At 38.4% G+C, this 22,532-nt stretch overlaps 2 protein-coding genes across 2 annotated transcripts in view; one reads left to right on the top strand and one right to left on the bottom strand.

The window, feature by feature from the left end:
• The window catches only part of LOC123876150 (nuclear pore complex protein Nup58), a 34,993-nt gene extending 25,065 nt beyond the window's left edge, over positions 1-9,928 (bottom strand). The window contains exons 1-10 of the mRNA XM_045922309.1: positions 9,651-9,928; positions 8,676-8,869; positions 8,257-8,454; positions 7,583-7,681; positions 7,246-7,383; positions 4,278-4,349; positions 3,998-4,128; positions 3,337-3,481; positions 2,568-2,711; positions 1,887-2,045 (exon numbers count right to left, since the gene is read on the bottom strand). Of these exons, the coding sequence (XP_045778265.1) occupies positions 1,887-2,045; positions 2,568-2,711; positions 3,337-3,481; positions 3,998-4,128; positions 4,278-4,349; positions 7,246-7,383; positions 7,583-7,681; positions 8,257-8,454; positions 8,676-8,869; positions 9,651-9,727 (1,357 nt within the window). The 5' untranslated portion in view covers positions 9,728-9,928. The remainder of the gene's footprint in view (positions 1-1,886; positions 2,046-2,567; positions 2,712-3,336; positions 3,482-3,997; positions 4,129-4,277; positions 4,350-7,245; positions 7,384-7,582; positions 7,682-8,256; positions 8,455-8,675; positions 8,870-9,650) is intronic.
• Positions 1-22,532, top strand: part of LOC123876161 (myb/SANT-like DNA-binding domain-containing protein 3) — a 268,506-nt gene that overhangs the window by 50,022 nt on the left and 195,952 nt on the right. The window lies entirely within an intron of this gene.

The following is a 22,532-nucleotide window of genomic DNA, read 5'->3' as shown; positions in this document are numbered from 1 at the left end:
TGCTAATTACTCATCCGGCGGGTCACTAGTTGAGCGACATCTACCCACTATATAAGAAAAGTTTCATGTCATTAGCTTCATTAAGCTTTGAGTAATTGAACCGTGAACATCAACATGTCTGAGTCATCGCTGCAGTTAACGAAATTGGAACATCGCGCCGTCATAAAATTCCTCGTAAAAAAGGGGAAAACAGCAAAAGAAATTTTTGAAGAAATGTCTAGTGTATACGGAGAATCTGGACCGTCGTCAGCCACGGTTAAACGATGGACACGCCTATTCCAACAAGGCCGAGAGACTCTGGAAGACGACCCCCGCTCGGGCCGGCCGAACACCGCAGTCACTGATGAAAACATCGAAAAAGTAAAAAAAATTGTACTGGACGATCGGCGAGTAAAATTGTGGCAGATAGCAGAAGAGCTGAGCATCAGTAAGGAACGAGTTGGAGACATTATGCATAATCATTTGCATATGAATAAAGTCAGTGCGCGTTGGGTGCCTAAAATGCTCACGCCACTGGACAAGCAGCGACGAGTTGAAACTTCCGAAGAATTTATAGACCTGTGCAAGGACAATTTGGAGGAAATTTGCACTCGTATTGTCACCGTTGATGAAACGTGGATCCGACAATACGACCCGGAGTCGAAACAAGAGTCAATGCAATGGATAGAGAAGGGGGAAAAGCCGCCGAAGAAGTTCAAGGTGGAAAAATCGGCTTCCAAACTCATGGCCACCATTTTTTGGGATTGCGAAGGAGTTTTACTCATAGATTACCTCCAAAAAAAAACTACGATGAATGCAGAGTATTATGCAGGGCTTTTGAAAAAAGTTCGCGAAGCCATTGTTGAAAAAAGAAGAGGCAAAATCAGCAAAGGAATTTTGTTTCTGCAAGACAATGCGCCGGTTCACACAGCGCGCATTGCGAGGCAAGCCTTGCGAGAAACTGGATTCGATGAAGTGAACCACCCTCCCTATAGTCCAGATCTGGCCCCTAGCGACTATTTTCTATTTAAAAATTTGAAAAAGGACCTTCGGGGACGAAGATTTGGAGATGATGAAGAGATGAAGGCGGCCGTAAATGAACATTTTCAAGCTAAAGACGCGGCTTATTTTTTTTCAGGGATACAAGCCCTCTATAAAAGATGTCAAAAGTGCATTGAAGTCCATGGGGACTATATTGAAAAATAAATTTTATTTAGATTTTTATCTAGACTTTTAATGCCCTAGGCTCAGAACTTTTCAGCCACCCCTCGTATATTGCTTTAACGGTGAAGCGAACATCACAAGGAAACCAGCACGCCTGAGAGTACTTCATAATATTCTCAAACGTGTGTGAAGATTGCAAATTCCTTGAGGATGTCCTTGCGCAGATCAAGGTACTGCTCCTGCGTCTTTAGCTGCGTGTGCAGGCGCCGCCAGCGTCTTCGCATTATCTCAAGAAGACTCGGGCATCATATGAATACTCAGAGAGCGAGAGAGAACGAGAGCGAGAAAGAGTGATAGAAGGCGAGAAAGAGAGAGTGATAGAAGGCGAGATAGAGAGTGATAGGAGGCGAGAGAGAGAGAGAGAGAGAGAGAGAGCGCGCGCGAGATGGGAGAGAAAGACATCAACGGCCACGCTACTCACTGTGTCGTGTCGAACACATTGGTTGGGTCCTTGAGGATGAATGTACTTGCGCAGGTTAAGTTACTGCTCCTTCTGCGCCGCCAGCGTCTCCGCATTATCTCAAGAAGACTCGGGCATCATATGAATACCCAGAGAGTGAGAGAGAGAGAGAGAAAGAGAGGAGAGAAAGAAAGAGAGGAGAGAAAGAAAGAGAGGAGAGAAAGTAAGAGAGGAGAGAAAGAGAGAGGAGAGGAGAGAAAACATCAAAGGCCAGTCGACTCACTGTGTGGCGTGTCGAACACATTGCTGGGGTCCTTGAGGATGTACTTGCGAAGGTTAAGGTACTGCTCCTTCTGCGCCTCCACCTGCGTGTGCACGGCCTGCAGGCGCGCCGCCAGCGCCACCAGAGACTCGTGCATGCGCCGGATGCCCAGGGTGAGCTCTGCAATAACATACAAATGGGCTTAGTATATGTATAGTTATTGAATATATAATGAAAATATATATTGAAAGTGCCGAAATCAACATCTATGTGGTTATTGTAGAATATTGTGGTACGTTTAAACCGACGCGGTGTGGAGCGGAGAAGAGCGGGGCGGGGCGGAGTGGAGCTGAGCTGAGCACACTAGAGCTGCATTGAGCCGTGTTCCGATCAGTCAAATTTGTCTACCATACCCGCCGCGCCGCACCGTTCTGCTAACCTCTGCTTCGTGCCTTCACTCAGCACCACAGACTGCTCGAGCAATACAGCTCGGCTCAGAGCCACGAAAGTCCGCTCCGCTCCACTAACAGTTTCCAGTGATGCAGAGTGCGAGCACTGTGATTGGCCAATTCACGGTCTGCTCCGCTCCACTCTGCCTAGGTCTAAAACTTCAGAAGGTTTAAGGCGATCTGTCTGAGGTTTCTGTGGTTTGTTAAGATTAACAGATGTTAGGACAGTTACGGAGAAGTATAGTATACAAACCTTGTTCAGTGAGCAGCTTGGGCGACGACTGCATCTGCTTGTCGGCGACGTCCATCTGCCTCCGGAACGTGATCAGTTGCTGCTCCAACTCCGCGATCAGCTCCTTGATGTAGGGCGGCGGGGACAGGCCTTCTGGGTCTGCACCTGAAAATAAAGCAAAGGACTCAGACATTGTCGCTAACTATGGGGCTCTGAGAGCACTCGGTCACTCAGTGGGCGATAGAAAGTTGCCTATGTCAATTCCCGGGACGCAAACTACCTCTGAACCAAATTTCATATAAATCAGTATGACGGATGAGGGCTTAATCCCGTGGGAACTATTTAATTTTCCGGGATAAAAAGTGGCCTATGTCCGTCCCCGGGATGTAACCTACTTCTATACCAAATTTCATCAAAATCGGTTGAACTGTTGGGCCGTGAAAAGCTAGCAGACAGACAGACACTTCAGCATTTATAATATTAGTATGGATATGGATAAGGCGCCCTTCACAGAGGACTGAGGGTATATAGTCTACATGGAGGTCGATGAAACACCGACGCACGTGCTCCTGGAGTGCACGGGCGTGGCAGAACAACGAGAACGCCATTTGGGATCCCCAACCTCTCTTCATGAAGCCCTCGGCAACCTGGGCTGTCTATTCGCTTTCTGGAGAGAGCTTGGATGGCTGGAGTGAAGACTTCGGCGGGGAGGGGCAACGCACGCACAACAGACGGAAACGTTTAAGTGCGGAAACCAGCCCAGAGAGAAGAAGAAGGTCTGGCTATATACCTGGCGAGTCTCTAGCGGCGGTTTCGGCGGCGGCCAGAGCGGCGGCGGCGGCGGCGCGCAGGCGGAACGACTGCGCGCGGGAGCGACTGCACTCGCCGCGCAGCGCCAGTATCGCGCGCAGCATCGCATCTGCTTCACGACCCACCTGTTGATAATTGATGAGACAAGATAAAGTTGATAACTAAAACCGGACTACGATCGTCTTAATAAATGCTGAAATATTATACTAAAATTGTTTTTTTTTTGCCGCTTGGTATATTTTAATATTGTAGTACATTTATATTCATGAACTCACAATTTGACATCCCACTCTTTTTTTTTCTCTCTCGTCTGGCTTTACAAAGATTAGCCAATGTCAAGTTTGTAGTTATTTGTAACAAGTTAGTTAAACTATACAAGTATGGACCCCGTCTGTGCCGGCGCTCGCCGACATACGCACGGCACCCCCTTAGAGCGTTTTCCAGTCAGTTTTAACAAAAAAAAGCACACCCGCCAGCTAACACCAACACAGACGAAGTCCCATCCCACTCAATACAATAGGGAAATAAAACTTTGGAGACCCCCCCTTTTTTTGATGTGACATCTGTTCGGTCAATTTTATGAGGATTTTTTTATATTATAGGATTATTATTTTATAATAAGGAGTGAAAAAGAAACGTACCTTATGTAGTGGTTTGATATTGACTCTCATCACATCAGAACTGAGTGACTTTTGCTTCTTAACAAATTCCTTGAAGGACTCCACTGTTGTTGATATTTCATTTGGCAGTTTGGTTTGCTTTGGTGGTTCACCTGAAAAACAGAGGAAAGATACATACAGAGACTCAGTAGTTTAGGCGCTATGGTGGAACATACATAAATACATACATACATTGACTGCTAAAATCATAACCCTTCCTTTGGTTATGCCGTAGTCAGGTAAAAATCAAACCAGAACTCACTTTTGCCATCAGCATTGGTGGTGTTAGTAGTTCCCGGCTGTGCCACTCCACCGAGCCCCAAACTTGGTGCAGCTAGAAACAAATTCCTTAGTTAAAAAAAGTTATTAAAAATGACAAAAAATTACTAACAAACTAATAAATGAAAGTGGATTGATGAAAAATTATTGATAGGAAGAAGTAGTGAAAAATAAAATAGAATAGAAAGGTTCTTTATTGAAATAAACTTATACAAGTGCTTTTAATCATCAAAAGAATTTACCACTGGTTCAGTATACTATTCCTACCGAGAAGAACCAGCAAGAAACGCGACGGTTGCTCTTTTGCAACAAACAAAAAATATTTTCAATAAAAATCGATTTCATTCTATTCTATTCTTTCTAATACTATCTATCTAATAGAAAATTATCAACAAACAAGGTTGACTTAACTTCTTACAGCAAAAGTCTCTGAAAATGTATTTTTCGAGAAATAATATAAGTACTATGATTACAAGTAAATACTATTTGCCTTACATACTAATTGGTAATCACTACCTATCTAAAGAAATAAATATATGGTTGTGATGTAAGTAACTTATTATCAGTATAATAATATAATGCTTATAGTTATATTATACCAAAATACCTAAAGTAGGTGATATTCCACTAAAATCTGTGTTTTCGTATGTATTACCTGTAAAGGTAACATTGATTGGAAAAATTGCAAGCACTTCGGTACATACAACTTGATATAAAACATAATTCACATGTGATAGAAATTACGTTTTGTTCTTTTGCGAGTTTTAAATAAGAGTATTATGAGGTTGGAAAAAAAAAATTATTTTATTTTTATTCAGATACAAGTTAGCTCTTGACTGCAATCTCACCTTGTGGTAAATGATGATGCAGTCTGAGATGCATACCCCTGATAGTTTTCTAGTTTCTACGCGGCATCCCACTGGGACGATAAATCGCTTGGCGGCACGGCTTTGCCAGTAGGGTGGTAAGTAGTCACGGCCGAAATCTCCCACGAGACCAGACCAGAAATTTAGATATTACTAGAGGACGCCTGCGACTTCGTCCGCGTGGATTTAGGTTTTTAAAGATCCCGTGGGAACTGTTTGATTTTGCGGGATAAAAAGTAGCTTATGTCCGTCCCCGGGATACAAGCTAATCCTGTACCGAATTTCGTCAGAATCGGTTAAACTGTTGGGCCGTGAAAAGGTAACAGACAGACAGACACACTTTCGCATTTATAATATTGAGTATGGATAAAATTCCAAACTCCTGCCGGGAATCGAACCCGGGACCCCACTAATAAGACCACCACCACACCACTAATAAATGAGAGAGTTAACAGACTTAGTACAAAGACAAACTTACTCGTAGGCGTTATAATATGATAACAGTCCTTTGTGGCACTCTTAAGGGTGTAGCACACATTATGTTCATCTGTGTGTCTGTTCCCATTCAGAGGCGGGATCATTTGGAAGGTTTGGGTCAAGGGGATGAACGGACTTGGGGAGCTTTGGTATGGATGCATTACACTGGAAAAGGATTTTTTTGGGTACAATTGTTAAGTTTGTTTTTGGGTACAATTTAAGTTATTTTTATACCCATACTTTTAACACATGCTGGGCGATATTATGTATTACACAGCAAAATGGTATGAATGCGCAGGGTTTGCGAAAAAGACTTTTGCATTACACAGTCCACTGCAGTTTTGGCCTAAACTCCAAATTATGTTTACAAGTGTAAATTAAAAATTTATAACACCCCCGACAAATGAAGGTTACAGTAACTAGAAAAGAGCTGATAACTTTCAAACGGCTGAACCGATTTTCTAGGATTATAGCTATTCCGCGCCTACGATCCAAAGTATCTGAGTTTTCCAAAACATCATTTTCAAATATATAATTATGTATCTAGGCAACGCCCATCTCAACAGCTTGACATTTGTCAATTGACATAATATTATGACCCTAAAGGTTAGTTAACCTTCTTTTCTGCAAGAAAACTAGAAAAGAGCTGATAACTTTTAAATGGCTGAACCAATTTTTTTGGATTATAGCTAAGAACACTCTCGATCAAGCCACCTTTCAAACAAAAAAAACTAAATTAAAATCGGTTCATTCGTTTAGGCGCTACGATGCCACAGACAGATACACAGATACACACGTCAAACTTATAACACCCTTCTTTTTGGGTCGGGGGTTAAAAAGATTGTTCATTATTATTTAGAATACTATGCTGTTATTAAAAATAATGAACCTCAGAAAGAAAAAAGGAACCCTTATAGGACCACTTCGTTGTCTGTCTATAATTTCTATCAATTCGGCGAAATCAAAACCTATGGGGTACTTACCATTGACCTAGAATCATGGAATTTGGCAGGTAACAATGTTTTATAACACACTAGCCGATGCCCGCGACTTCGCCCGCGTGGATTTAGGTTTTTGAAATCCCATGGGAACTCTTTGGTTTTCCGGGATAAAAAGTAGCCTATGTGCTAATCCAGGATATTATCTATCTCCATTCCAAATTTCAGCCAAATCCGTCCAGTAGTTTTTGCGTGAAGGAGTAACAAACATACACACACACACACACACACACACACACACACACACACACACACACACACACACACACACACACACATACAAACTTTCGCCTTTATAATATTAGTGTGATGTAAAGAGAAAAAACCGAAAACCGTGAATTTGTGGACAAAAAATTAAAGATTAGCGTTCCTTAATCAAATCAAGATGCCGCGGTCCATCATTAACTTGGAATTTTTTATCACACTAGTTTGATTTATCTTGTACGATGGTGCGGAACCCTTCGTGTGGGAGTCCGACTCGAACTTGACCGATTTTTTCTACACACTAACATCTTGAGCTTTTTATCAAACCAATTATTGTATAGATTAGTTCTGATTTGCCCAACTAAGTCTCTATGTAAATAAAAGAAAGCTAAAGACAAGTTCTCACCACTAGAGGTAGTAGTGGAAGAGGTGGCTCCAAACAACCCCAGGCCAGACTGAGTACTGGTAGTGGTGGCACCAAAGCCAAAGCCGCCCAGACCTCCAAGACCAGCACTTGTTGTTGTGGTGGTACCAAAGGATAAACCTGTGAAGAAAATAATAAATAAATCTTCTTTTCTTCCACTTGACCGGTTTTTTTTTGAAGAAATTTGATGGGCACCAAGATCCTTTGAATTGACTAAGAGTAAAATTTTGACTATGTTAATGATAATAACCAGGACAGATGGCTCAACCTGCTCTCCAAGGAACAAGGAAGGATTAATACAAAAATTTTAATTTCATACCTGTAGAAGATGTGGTACTTGTCCCAAAATTTAGACCACCAGTTCCAAGACCTGCGCCAAATGATGTGTTTCCGGTACCAAAGGCTGGGGCAGTTGTACCTAAAACACAAAGTAACATGTTAAGATACAAATGTAAATTGAAAATTTATAACACCCCCGACAAGAGATTACAGTACTTCGGCGGGGAGGGGCAATGCACGCACAACAGACGGAAACGTTTAAGTGCGGAAACCAGCCCAGAGAGAAGAAGAAGAAGAAGAGATTACAGTAACTAGAAAAGAGCTTATAACTTTCAAACAGCTGAACCGATTTTCTTGAATTATAGCTAAGAACACCTTCGATCAAACCACTTTTCAAACAAAAAAAACTAAATTAAAATCAGTTCATTACTTTAGGACCTAGGATGCCACAGACAGATACACACGTCAAACTTATAACACCCCTCTTTTTGGGTTGGGAGTTAAAAATACAGAGTATTATTATTATCTTATAATAAACTAAGTAGCTTTCTCTGATGCATCTATATCAGAAGTGCTTCAAGTTTTCCAAATGTTTGTCCAATCTATTCTTGAACTGGTTAACAGAGCTTGACATAACCACATCCTTAAGCAATTTATTCCATATATGAACAACTCTGTAGGTAAGAAAGTGTTTTAATGGATATAGGTACATACCAAAAGCAGGTGTAGTAGTGCCAAAAGCAGGCGCAGCAGTGGTAGCACCAAATGACAAGGATGTGGTGGCACCGAATGCAGGTGCAGTACTGGCAGCACCAAAACTTGTGTTAGCACCGAAACTTGTGTTGGCACCAAAGCCTGTGTTAGCACCAAACGCTGGTGTTGCTGTGGTGGCCCCGAATGCTGGGGTTGTACCTGATGTACCACAAGGTAAAAATAAATGAAGTGAAGCTTCTTGGACCTAGATCTCAAGAAGTAAGGAAGCAGAAAAACAAATATAAGATAAACTAGAAGCTTATGATAAGTTCAATAAAGCAACTCTCAACTTAAACTTTCTTAAACTAAGTTTCTTGAGGTTATTAACCTTAGGATTGCTGTTAGGGTGTGGTGATATGGATAGAGAAATCCTAACATACCGAAGGCTGGAGTTGTCCCAAATGCTGGTGTAGCTGTACCGAAGGCAGGAGCGGTTGATGCAGCCCCAAATGCAGGTGTGGTCCCAAATGTAGAGGTGCCGGCACCAAACGCAGGGGCTGAAGTTGCGGGTGTACCAAAGAGACCTGTTGAGGGCTGGGATGTAGCAGTCAAGCCGAAACCTGGTGTTGCTGGCCTGAAAATGATAGCAGGATATTTTAATTACATACAATAAAAAAATGATTCCTGACTTATCAACAATTATCATCCTAATCCACCAATAGACACTGCTGGGTTAAAGTCTCTTGTAGGGATTTCCACACACCAGTTTTGTGCTGCCGCCTGCCACCATCCAGTGGCTTCCTGCAACTTAGTCTAACTTCTCTTAGTCTTACTAAGTTATTAAGTTAAGTTATAACTTACTAAGTTAGTTAGTAACTGCAACTTAGTCTAAGGGTTGGCAACTTATTAATGCCCAGCCCAAATCCTTGGACCTAGAAAGCTGAAATACACAGATTCCCTTGAAAGAAATTTGATTTAGACAGTGATAATGCTGAATTTATCAAATTCCCATGGGATAAATACATAATACAGAAAATATTATTGCCGAGGGAAGCAGCAGGTGGCCATTTTGAAAACAGGGTTTCTACAATGCTTTTTGTTTTTTGCGGAAGGGATAATTTTAAGTGTAAAAACATTAATTTCTAAAGCTATACGATAAAACTTACGATTCAGTGCCAAGAATTTATTAACAGATCATTGTTTTAATTTTTTCCTCCATTTTTCAGTTTCGAAATTTGAATTTCGATGCCATTTTGATTTGTCAACAAGCTGACTGTTGACAGAACACAAATTTGCAAAAAATTGTAGTTTTGAGGTTAGAGGTTAAAAATATTTACTTACTACTATTTTTGGGCTGAATTTATGCAGAATTTTAGTACTAGAATATAACTAAACAAAAACAATAAAATGCTTACTTATTAGCGCCAAAACTGAAGCCAGTGAGCCCTGTCGAAGCCGGGGCGCTGGATGGCGTTCCAAAGGCAAAAGACATTTCAGCAGTCAGCACTTAACTAATAAAGAATTATTTAAAGACATGTATGAAAAAAGTATTGCTCAATTGTTTTCACGATTTGTAAAGCAGAAACCAACTTTAATTAAAAAATTTAAAGTTTTTACAAACTTACAAAGACATATTACTATGATATTATAAATTGCAGTAACGGTGTTGCCAACTCCTCTTTAGTTTAAAACCGTTTGTCGCCACTTTGGGCACTTTGTCGCTATGATGCCTTCGAAAAGTCCCTAGATGTCTCAGAAAAAATACCTGTAGAAGGCGTCTGTCCGAGCACCAGATTGGTTGGTAAGTTAAGATTGAACTGGGGAAAGTAAACTTAGAAATGATCCACTAGACACGTCAGGATCACATACTTCAAATTAACTGATCCTTTGTAGGCATACTAACGATACTCTTACACTACGAGACAATATTTAAACTACCTTTAGCAATAATTACTCCAGACTTCATGTCTTATAAGCCATGAAACCCAGTGTTTCTAATTAGCACTGACAATGCTGATTAATCTCCACCTAAGTCGCCTCCAAACCATCTTTTTATAGTGACTCTTGTACCGATCATAATAAAACCTATCTACTTATTTCAACCTCAACAAGTCCAACCAACTGTTGGTCAACTTCATTCGCGGAGATGCAAGTTATCTGTAAGGTCATGATCTCCATTTCATGGGTCATATTTCAACAAAGCAAAGCCACTGAATATTTTTTGTCACTAAAAGTAAAAAAAAAGTCGCTAACATTGTCAAAATGTCGCTAGATCTAGCGACAAATTGACAATGGCAGCACTGCTCCATAAGGTAATCAAAACCATAAATATACCATAGACTCAATCGCACTCAGAAGTCAGATCTACACGGGTAACTTTAGAAACGGGAACTTTAAACTTAGTAATCGAGTTATTTTTGTAAATTTTTAAAATCATGAATTGAATTTAATTTTCAAAGTTATTTTTTTTATTTTATAGGAAAAAACTGCAGTTCTACAGTTTTTCCTATAAAATATATTAATAATTTATAATGATTCTTTTTAAAGTCCCACAATAATCTGAATCCTAAAAGTAAAATGTTTCCATATAACTTACATATGTCGAACTTTGAACAATTTCACCCAAAAAGCCAGAGAAAATGGTTTTTAAAATTTAAAATTCTATGAATAAAACAAACTTAAAACATATTTTTTTTAAATGAACATAAGTGAAATAAAAATAAAAAAGTAAAAAACACCATCCAGACGGTAAAATAAAACCTCTTTTGTTGAATGCTACATGATGCTACATTTATTTTGTAAATCGCTTTTAAACAAAGAAAGTCTTATTTCGAAAATGTTTTGAGATTAGTTTTTGTAGATGATTGAGTTTTTTTTAATAATTTTTATGCCGTTATTTCCATTGAACCTTGTGAACCGTCTCACGTCGACTCATATTTTTATCATAATATTATATTATATTCGTTTCCAATGTTACCCGTGACTATTGTAATATTATAGATCATAGCAGCCATAAACCATCCATAAACAATGTAATCAAGGTATTTTATTTTGATGTATTTTGTCCTTTCATTCCGTTGCGTTTAAATTATTCAACAACAGCTTTTTAATTTAATCAAGCCTCAAAAAGTTGTGCGTAAACAACGGAATAATGAATTTCCTAGCAAGCGGCGGTAACCTTATTAGTTCTTGCCAAGCTGTTTTCAAAACGACTCCCATTGCAAAAAATATTTGCAGTGAAATGAGATTATATCCTGCACCACTTCCTAAATCGCTTTACTACCATAGTCAGTTAGTGGAAAAGAAATATAAAAATCTAGTGACTGGGAATATTCGAATCGCAAGTGGCTATAGCTATGAAACCAGGATTTTAAATACGTTGTTGTAGTCTTATCAAGATTACAACATGGATGGATTACTTACATGAATTTAGTTTTAGTTCCTATAGTTATGTTAAAATTGTAATGGTTATTTGCAGAGACATGGATTTATAATTAATTATATCGCTGTATATTTGTTAGTAAAATCAACCATTTATTAATGTAAAAGATTATACCTGTCTACCTAATTCCTTATTCTGTCTGTTATAGCCATTCCGTAGCATGAAAATAAAAAAATTAAAATCACATATATTTTTTTTTGTTATACTCAAAGATATTTAAATACTCCAGATGCATCTTTTAAGTCCCTAAAGTATTAGGAGGTATGTACATCACAGAATTAAGAATCTGAAATAGAAGTGGTACTGCTAACTTGATAAGGTGGGCTTTTCCTGCGCAGTGCAGATTATAATAATTTGCACTGCGCAGTAATAGTAGAGCATCATACATATAGGGAAATCAGAATTATTTGGATTGCGTTACAGTTTTATTTAGGTACGTTAATTTGGATGCTAGAGATGGATATGCGTATAACACGTGTACTTATATCAGTGGTTAGAAAAAATCAATATTGATAAATATTGAATAAATCCAGTTGATAAGATGGATTCTACTATCTATGAGTAAATTAGAAAATTGCCATCTCTGATATGTTATTTAGTATTCTGTGGTCGATATACCTACGATTTTAATCATCCATTAATATTAACTGAGGTTCGAATAGGAAAATCCTAAAGGAGCCACTAAAGTTTAATTGACTTCGCAGATTTTTAATTAGAAACTTAATAAAAGATACACCGAAGGAACGAAGACGGGGACTTGGAATTAGTGGTGTCAAAAAATAATTTATCTATAATACATATTCAATATAGAAAAATATTCAGGATATTAGATTTTCATTAAACCCCATATTGATTACAAAATATAGTAATTTAAAAAAAATAGAAATTCTTACTAGCATTAGAATTGCTTTTAAATTTGACGAGGCGTTTGCTAAAGATACAGCAACGATCTACGCCTACGTCACAACTCACAAGTCACAACAGTAATAATAAAAATATTGGATATTGCGTAACTGTTACATCATTTTTAGTATTTTGCCTATCTAACCCGAGATTGGTTCGAATGTGGAATACTGCGATAGAATAAATTATTTATCTAGGTTTTCGTATTCTATTAAATCAGGACTGCAGTTTATTTATTTGTCAACGTGAGTGTCGATAATTATTTTGAATGTGGATAATTAATTGTTTCGTTTTTCGTAGATAGATTTGTGTCGTGCGTTAGTTATTATTTATAGGTTAGGTAGTTAGGTACGTAAAGTGCTAGTTGATGTTTTTGGAAATATGTGCATAATTTTATAACACGTATGAATTAGCTACTATGTTTTCTTTTTAAGTAGTAAGTAGTAAATACCTATCTACTTAGTGTTTATGTGGTTAATTCTTGCAACTCAACTTCAGATTAGTTTTTCTAACCGATTGAGTTGAAATTTGAAACAGTAATCAGATATTTAACTTCGATTACAATGCAATAATTATGGTACCATATCGGTGGTTTGATGATGGAACCGGGTGGGCATAAAATTTCTCAACTTCTGAACAGGGTAACTCGGTCGTGTTTGGTCTCGTTGGATTTGCCTTGACAAGTACTTTAGAGTGAATATAGATCATATCCAGAATCTCATGATGGAGCTGGAAGGTGGCCATAGAATCCAAGTGTCCGTTATAGCTTCGGCGTGCTTGGCCTGTTAGATTTTTGTACCTGTTTTAGCGTGATGAAATAATTTCAATTGACATAGTTAATAATATTTTCAATGTACCTATTGACAAACTTGTACCTACTTTCTTAAGTTCGGGATTTCTCTATGTTTTTCAGGGTTCTGTATCGGAAGGGTGCTAACAACGAGAACCTATTATTTGTTTTTGTAACTGTAACCTTGTAGCTGTACTAATAAATATACTATAAAATATAGGTAGGTATATTTATTCAAGTAAACTTTTACATTTTACAAGTGCTTTTGAATCGTCAAGAAACTCGGCGGTTGCTCTTTTCAAGTGTTCAGTTGTTTATTAACCCCCGACCCAAAAAGAGGGGCGCTATAAGTTTGACGTGTGTATCTGTCTGTGGCATCGTAGCTCCTAAACTAATGAACCGATTTTAATTTAGTTTTTTTTGTTTGAAATGTGGCTTGATCGAAAGTGTTCTTAGCTATAGTCCAAGAAAATCGGCTCAGCCGTATGAAAGTTTTATCAGCTTTTTTCTAGTTACTGTAACCTTCACTTGTCGGGGGTGTTATAATTTTTTAATTTACACTTATAACAATATTATGTAATAGCAATTGCAGCCTCGCGCATTGCTGAAGCGAGTCAAATCCATGCTTTTTATGGTTTACATAATATTCTATTGTAAAAACAATAAATAAAAATCTGTTTTAGAATGTACAAGTAAAGCTCTTTCATATGATACTCCACTTGGTATAGTATCTTACTTGTGCTATAAAACCTACCTACCTGCCAAATTTCATGATTGTAGGTGAACGGGAAGTACAATTAAATAAAAATCTGTTTTAGAATGTACATTGTACAGGTGACTACTAGGCTACGTAAGACCTACCTGCCTGCCAAATTTCATGATTGTAGGTCTAGGTTCTTGACAGACACGACGGACGGACGGACAAACAAACAGACAGACAACAAAGTGATCCTAAATGAACTTTTAAGTACGCCTAGTGTGTGAACTAGACAGTCCTAAGCCCGTAAAAGTATGAAGGGAAGTTCAATTTTTTTTTATTTTTTTTAGGAATATATTCTATCGTAAAAAATATTCAATATTTTTAAGTAACTAGCGTTAGTATTAAGATATGTAAATGTAACCATATTTGACACCTCTACTTGGAATGATATTACAATTCGAGACTTGCTTTTACATTATACGACAGACGACATATAATCGAATCGTAAGATCGAAAAAAATATTTTTAAGGCTCATCTTAAAAATATTTTTTTTTTTCAATCTTACGATAATATTGATTATGTAATGACGAATCACACTACAAATACCTTAAAATAAATTACTCTTATTGTGGCGACCGAATAAAGTGCAATTCAGTTCGCACAGCGCTGCGTGTCTAAAATTATAATAACCTAAACCTGTTGTGCATAATTTATGAAGTATATTAATGTTACATATCTAAATGTTATTCATTTCACATTACTCCCTGCCGAAAAGGCTAGCGCTAGATTTAGACCTGTCATTTCAGTTAAGTTTAGAGATTGTGAGCCTATAGCAGAATTTACCACATTGTCCTACAAAACGCCTTTCCTATCGCGTAACTACATACCTACTTTCAGATGAGAGTAGAGTTACACGATTACATGACAGCTGTCAAAGGATTACACTGGTGTTGGTGTCGATTAGTATTCTGCTCGTCTTGCAACTTTATCCCAATCTATTGACGATTTGTCTTACGACAGATCGCAACAACTAAAAGGGAGCTTGGAGAAAAAAGTTGATATTCCATCGCGACGCGACCAGTTTGAACAAACTTTCCCGTTTGTTTGACTTCTGTCTGTCTGTCTGTTTAGTTTTTTCTGCAGTTTCACGAGATCTCAATGTAAGTAGATAAGTACCTGCGTTGATCAAACCTCGAACTTTGGAGTTTAATTTTTAAGTTTAAATGCTAGCCCGAATAAAGCTAGCAACTTTATTGTAAAGTATATATTATGTAGGTATGACCTCAAAATAGCCATAGTTTTGGTTATGTTGAGGTGATAGTATTTAAAAATCCTGAAAACCCGTACGAAGTGGGATAGGTCTATTAATAGTAGGTACCTATCTATAATATTTCTTCATCAATAGTCAAGTCACAAGTGTGGACATAATAATAATTGCAAAGTTTTTTTTAAAAGTTTTTGCAGTGAAAAATCAAACAGGCACTGTTGCAGAGAAAAACGTAATTTTATTTTATTTCTTAACCGACTTCTTTATCTACTTTAATTTTGAGCTTTAGACCTTTGATTGACATATTATATTTTATGAATTCGTACTCAATAAGTACTTATGTGCATTCATTCAGAAGTTATAAGGCTGTGACAGACGGATAGAGCTAGAGTCCTCATCATACAGAAAGATAGTCGGACGAATAAATGCAAATTCACTGAAGTGGACTCGGAGACCTCGTTTCGCTCGGTCAGTAACGGTCCAGAACAAAGGACACCAAGGAAATAATTTCTAAAACCGACAAATTCATAAATGCATCGCATCGATCGCTTGCCGACGCGAGCCGCACAAATAAAACAAAATGCACCCCGGAGTCTAGTCGCTAGACAACAAAGGGTGGCCGGACCACTTTAGCGCGCCCTCTGAATAAGCTAAAACCACACTAAAACACAAGTGATTAAGAGTTGGGTGATGTGAAAATGTTAAGTTGTTCTGGCCAGGAAACGATGTGTTAAGCAAAGGTTAGGTTTAATTGCGTTTACCGATTTCACGGTAGGGAAGCTGGTCATAGACAATATGGAAACAAAAATATAGTGTGTCATTTCCTCTATGTTTTTAGCTATGGTTGCTGTGCTACGTTGGGATGCAGACAGGCCGTTAAGTTATGTGTTAGGGCCATAGTAGACACGATGATTTTAGCATCAGCAATCGGCGTTTTAGATGCTTTTAGGTAGCTCGAGCTGATTCGTGCGATTTCAATACAGTGATTGAACACGAAAGATTTATATTATCATTTTGTACATAACTCAAAATTTAAAAAAACCCGCGACACAAAAACTTCTGAATGAAAACTTTCTAGTTTTTTATTTAGAGGTTTTTGTGTCGGGCTGATAGAGCTAATAACTTTCAAACGGATGAACCGATTTTCTTCGATTATAGCTAAGAACACCTTCGATCAAGCCACCTTTCAAACAAAAAAAAAAACCAAATTAAAATCGGTTCATTCGTTTAGGAAGTACGATGCCACAGACAGATACACAGATACACACGTCAACCTTTTTTTGGGACGGGGGTTGAAAAATATCAATAAACGTCACACTCGCTGCGCTCTCGCATCCGTATAATAAGTTTAAGTTCTTTTTATGTGTAGACCTAAATCATCACATAGTAGCGTCATAAAAACCCCCAGACAAGTGCGAGTCGGACTCGCATTTGATTCCGCTCCATCGTACAAGAAATATCACTTTTTTTTTAAATTTGCATGGCAGATATTTCGAAATTTTTATTATCAATACTAATATTATAAAGAGGAAACCTTTGTATTTTTGTATTGAATAGGCTCAAAAACTACTGGACCGATTTCAAAATTTCTTTTACCATTACTTAGAGGGATTTTTCCGAAACCGTATAGGCTATATTTTATACCGGAAAATAGAAAAAATAAATGTCCACCCGTGCGAAGCCGGGGCGGGTCGCTAGTTTGTTATCATAGCGGCAATAGAAATACACATTCTGTGAAAATCTCGACTCTCCACCTACTTCGGTTCACGAGCTACAGCCCGCTGACAGACAGAAGGAGGCTTAGTAGGGTCCGATTAGCATCCGTCGGGTACGGAACTCTAAAAACTGTGTACCAAACTATACCAAGGCACACTCGTGCCATTCAGTTGACTTCAAAGGGGAGAAACGGCTTTGCCATAAAGCCATGAACGCGTCTGTTCAAACTCCGCCATACTAGCTGTCAAAGCAAGATATTACTTATTAGGCTCACTTTTGCACTGCACACTACAGAGCAGGGGAGTCACGGGCGTTTCGGCGTCGCGACGGATCGATCCACACCTGTGGGCTTTTCTGCAGACTTCCCCGACGTAGAACGTAACTTTACACGTTATTTTGTTGTTGTTTTCTTATTCATCCGACTACTCACTACAGCCAAGCTAAATAGAAGAATTAGGAATGATTTAGTAGTCTATATGTATTACACCGTAGCGTTTAAACGACTGCGCCGATTTTGATGAATGAGGTATCAATCTATTCATTATTATGGTCCGGGTGACATACGAGTAGGTTACATTTTACAAGACATACGAGCTGTCAAAAGAAGATATTACAAACTAGGCACACTTTTGCACTGCACACTACAGAGCAGGGGAGTCACGGGCGTTTCGGCGTCGAGACGGATCGATCCACACCTGTGGGCTTTTCTGCAGACTTCCCCGACGTAGAACGTAACTTTACACGTTATTTTGTTGTTGTTTTCTTATTCATCCGACTACAGCAAAGCCAAATAGATGATTTAGTAGTCTATGTCACCGTAGTGTCTAAACTACTGCGTCGATTTTGATGAATGAGGTATCAATCTATTCATTATTATGGTTCGGGTGACATACGAGTAGGTTACATTTTAGAAGCCATACGAGCTGTCAAAGCAAGATATTACTTATTAGGCTCACTTTTGCACTGCACACTACAGAGCAGGGGAGTCACGGGCGTTTCGGCGTCGCGACGGATCGATCCACACCTGTGGGCTTTTCTGCAGACTTCCCCGACGTAGAACGTAACTTTACACGTTATTTTGTTGTTGTTTTCTTATTCATCCGACTACTCACTACAGCCAAGCTAAATAGAAGAATTAGGAATGATTTAGTAGTCTATATGTATTACACCGTAGCGTTTAAACGACTGCGCCGATTTTGATGAATGAGGTATCAATCTATTCATTATTATGGTCCGGGTGACATACGAGTAGGTTACATTTTACAAGACATACGAGCTGTCAAAAGAAGATATTACAAACTAGGCACACTTTTGCACTGCACACTACAGAGCAGGGGAGTCACGGGCGTTTCGGCGTCGAGACGGATCGATCCACACCTGTGGGCTTTTCTGCAGACTTCCCCGACGTAGAACGTAACTTTACACGTTATTTTGTTGTTGTTTTCTTATTCATCCGACTACAGCAAAGCCAAATAGATGATTTAGTAGTCTATGTCACCGTAGTGTCTAAACTACTGCGTCGATTTTGATGAATGAGGTATCAATCTATTCATTATTATGGTTCGGGTGACATACGAGTAGGTTACATTTTAGAAGCCATACGAGCTGTCAAAGCAAGATATTACTTATTAGGCTCACTTTTGCACTGCACACTACAGAGCAGGGGAGTCACGGGCGTTTCGGCGTCGCGACGGATCGATCCACACCTGTGGGCTTTTCTGCAGACTTCCCCGACGTAGAACGTAACTTTACACGTTATTTTGTTGTTGTTTTCTTATTCATCCGACTACAGCCAAGCCAAATAGAAGAGTTATGATTTTAGCAATCTATGTGTATGTATGTTCCACCGTAGCCTCTAAACTACTGAGCCGATTTTGACGAATGAGGTACCTATCAATCGATTCACTATTATGAGCCGGTGACATAGGTTTCATTTTAGAAGCCATGCGAGCTGTCAAAGCAACATATTTTTTTTCTTATTCACCCGACTACAGCAAATCCAAACAGAAGAGTTATGATTTTTGCAGTCTATGTGTATGTATGTTCCACTGTAGAGCCAAAACTACTGCGTCGATTTTCATAAATGAGGTATCAATCGATTCATTATTATGGTCCTGGTGATATAGACTACATTTTATGTGATTTGTTCATGCTCATAAAAAAGAACCCCCATATTATGATCACTTCGTTATCTCTCGTTTGTCGGTCTGGCATATCTATTAATTCAAGGGAATCCAAGCCTGTAAGGTACTTCCCGTTGACTTAGAATCATGAAGTTTGGCAGTTAGCAATGTTTTATAGAACAAGTAAAGGGAAAATCCGAGAACAGTGAATTTGTGGTTAGATCACAAAAAAAAATTAAAATAAGTGCATGAATAAATAGTTAGTATTTTCAAATTTCAATTTAAGATAACTATACTAAGTGGGGTATCATAATATGAAAGGGATTCATCTGTATATTCTAAAACAGATTTTTATTTATTTTTATGCATACCTTTATAACGTTTGATTTATCGCGCAAAATGTCGGAAAAAATACCTGAGTACGAAACCCTCGATGCGCAAGTCTGACTCGCACTTAACCGGTTTTATAAAGGAAGAAACAATTTTTTTCTACAGGCGCAAACGTTTACGTAGTGCGCGCGCCAGTCTGCATTTTTATTGCATTAGCCGATCCTCCGAAGCAAACGTTTCAGACTTCAGTGGGAAATTTCTCAGACACATAAATTACCAGCACTTTAGCCGGTTTTCTGAATAAACGGTCTAGATTCCGGGGCTAATTAGTTTTAAAACATTAGTTTTTAATTGACTTGAGTCATCATTATAAGCCTCAATAGCTCAACGGTTATAGGAGTGGACTGAATTCCGAAAGGTCGGCGGTTCTAACCCCAGCCGTTGCACTATTGTCGTACCTCCTAGCACAAGCTTTACGCTTAGTTGGAGGGGAGAGGGGAATGTTAGTCATATTTAAAATGGCTAATATTCTTTTTTTTTTAAGTTATTGGCTAATCTAATTAATAGGCAGATAGTAAATTACTAAATAGGATTTCTTCGAGCTGGCATTTTTATTTTAAGGGTTCCATACACAAAGGAACCCTGTTACTAAACCTCTGTTGTCCATCCGTCTATTCGTCCGTCTGTCAGTTCGTCTGTCCGTCCCAAGTCCGTTCGTCCTTCCATCTGTCTGTCAGCGGGTCTCATGAACTGTAATAGGTAGAGAGTTGAAATTTTCAGTGTCTAGTTAAGTAGGTACGCTATAACAACAAACAAAAAAGTTGAAAACTAAAACCCGACTGCGATCGCCTTAATAAACGCTGAAATATTATAGTAAAATTGTTTTTAACTAATATAGGTAGTGGGGTAGATAATTAGTAATGACAATTTCAAAATGGCTGCCATGCAAATTAAAAAAAAAAATTGTATTTGATACCTATTTAGTAGCTATAGTAATTTAAACTAAAATGAAACGTTATTAAACTCCCACGCAATCAAACTCAAATAAAACCAATTTATCCTCAAGTTGGGAGAATATCTGATCCAATCTCCATAGACAATATTTGTTTATTGGGAAATTTAAACGACGACGTCGTTCGATTGAAAAATATATTTACCTTTGAGATAGACGTCGATCTGTATGTTAGCTATAACTCCTATAAGGTAATCCAATTAATATCGTTTAATGGGCGTAAATCTATCCTCATCATCATCAATAGTGTAACTCGTAAGGTTATTTTTTAACCGATTTCTTTTTAGGGAACCCTTATAGGATTACTTTCTTGTCTGTCTGTCTGTCTGTCAAGAAACCTAAAGGGGTACTTTCCGTTGGCCTAGAATCTTGAAATTTGGTAGGTAGGTAGGTCTTATAAAACAAGTACAGGTATAAATCTGAAACCCCCGAATTTGTGGTTACACCATTAAAAAAAATTAAAATGTGTTTTAATTTTCAAAGTAAGATAACTATACCAAGTGGGGTATCATATGAAAGGGCTTGACCTGTACATTCTAAAACAGATTATTATTTATTTTTATGTAGAACAGTTTTTGATTTATCGTGCAAAATGATGGAAAAAAATACCCGAGTACGGAACCCTCAGTGCGCGAGTCTGACTCGCACTTGGTCGGTTTTTTATATACGTACATTGAACACAAGTTCAAACAAATATCTGTGAAATCTGGAAAACTATCTGGAAGTGTGATTTTAAAGTTACAAAGGGGTCAAAGGTTTCAAACCTTTGGGCGCGTAACTTTGAAACTACAGATTTGTACGGAAACCTGACAAACCACACAGGTACTACAGATACACAAATAATATTTGTTACTGAACGCGTCTCCAAAATTTCATTGAGTTCAATAGTTATTAATATTGAAAATAAGACTATCACAAGTTCCTATACTTTTTTTTTTCTTTAAATCTGGCTTTACTCTGATTAGCCAATGTCAAGTTTGTGATATTTTCAAGTTATTGAATTTATACAAGTATGGACTCCGTCTGCGCTGGCGCCCGCCGACATACGCGCGGCGCCCTTTTAGAGCGCTTCCCAGTCAGTTCCACCACCAAAAAACACCAACTAACACAAAAACCAGCCACTCTTAACAAAAAAAAAACACTCCAAACAAGCACAGCACGCGCGCCAGCAAACGCCATCGCAGACGAAGTCCGTTCCTATACTTACACAACTATGACAACCATTTTACGCAAATCCAATAAAAATCCAGTCAAGTGCGAGTCGGACATGTATATGAATGGTTACGTACCATCTTACAAGATTGCTCAGTCCAATTATGTACTCTGTGATACAGTACGTACTTTATGTCAACGCCATCTAATTTCATGCCCAAGAACTGGGTTAAGAACATTGGTAAAATACTAACTACTAGTTCGTAGAACTACTAGTCATACGAACTAGTAGTTGCGAAGTCGTTCAAAGTATATCATCAAAGATGGACCTACTACAATGTCTCAAGATAATTTCTAGAATTTATTTTGTCAAAATCAAATTAAATTTTGAATTATTTGTTGTTATAGCGATAATAGAAACACATATTCTGTGAAAATTTCAACTATCTACCGATTACGGTTTATGAGATGCAGCCCGCTGATAGACAGACGGACGGACAGCGGAGGCTTAGTAATAGAGTTGGCACGCATCGGGTACGGAACCCTAGAAACGATTATATCGACGGAAGGACACTTTTTCCGATATATTTTTGTGTTGCTATTCTTTTTGCGCCATTGAAGGCGAGAGACGGATTGTATGCCTAAAGCCAATGCCACACTGGCAATTTTCCTGCACGATTTCAACACGCTTTTATACTTATCACTTTTTCTTTTCTTTTTTTGACTTTCGTCTGGCTTTACAAAGATTAGCCAATGTCAAGTTTGTAGTTATTTGTAACAAGTTAGTTAAACTATACAAGTATGGACCCCGTCTGTGTTGGGGGTCGGGAGGGTGAACGGGAGGGAGCAGAGGAAGAGGAC

The sequence above is a fragment of the Maniola jurtina genome, chromosome 21 (genome assembly GCF_905333055.1).
Source record: "Maniola jurtina chromosome 21, ilManJurt1.1, whole genome shotgun sequence".
Classification (NCBI taxonomy): domain Eukaryota; kingdom Metazoa; phylum Arthropoda; class Insecta; order Lepidoptera; family Nymphalidae; genus Maniola; species Maniola jurtina.
Note: the sequence above shows the minus strand (reverse complement) of the source record. Positions and strands in the feature narration are given on the sequence as shown.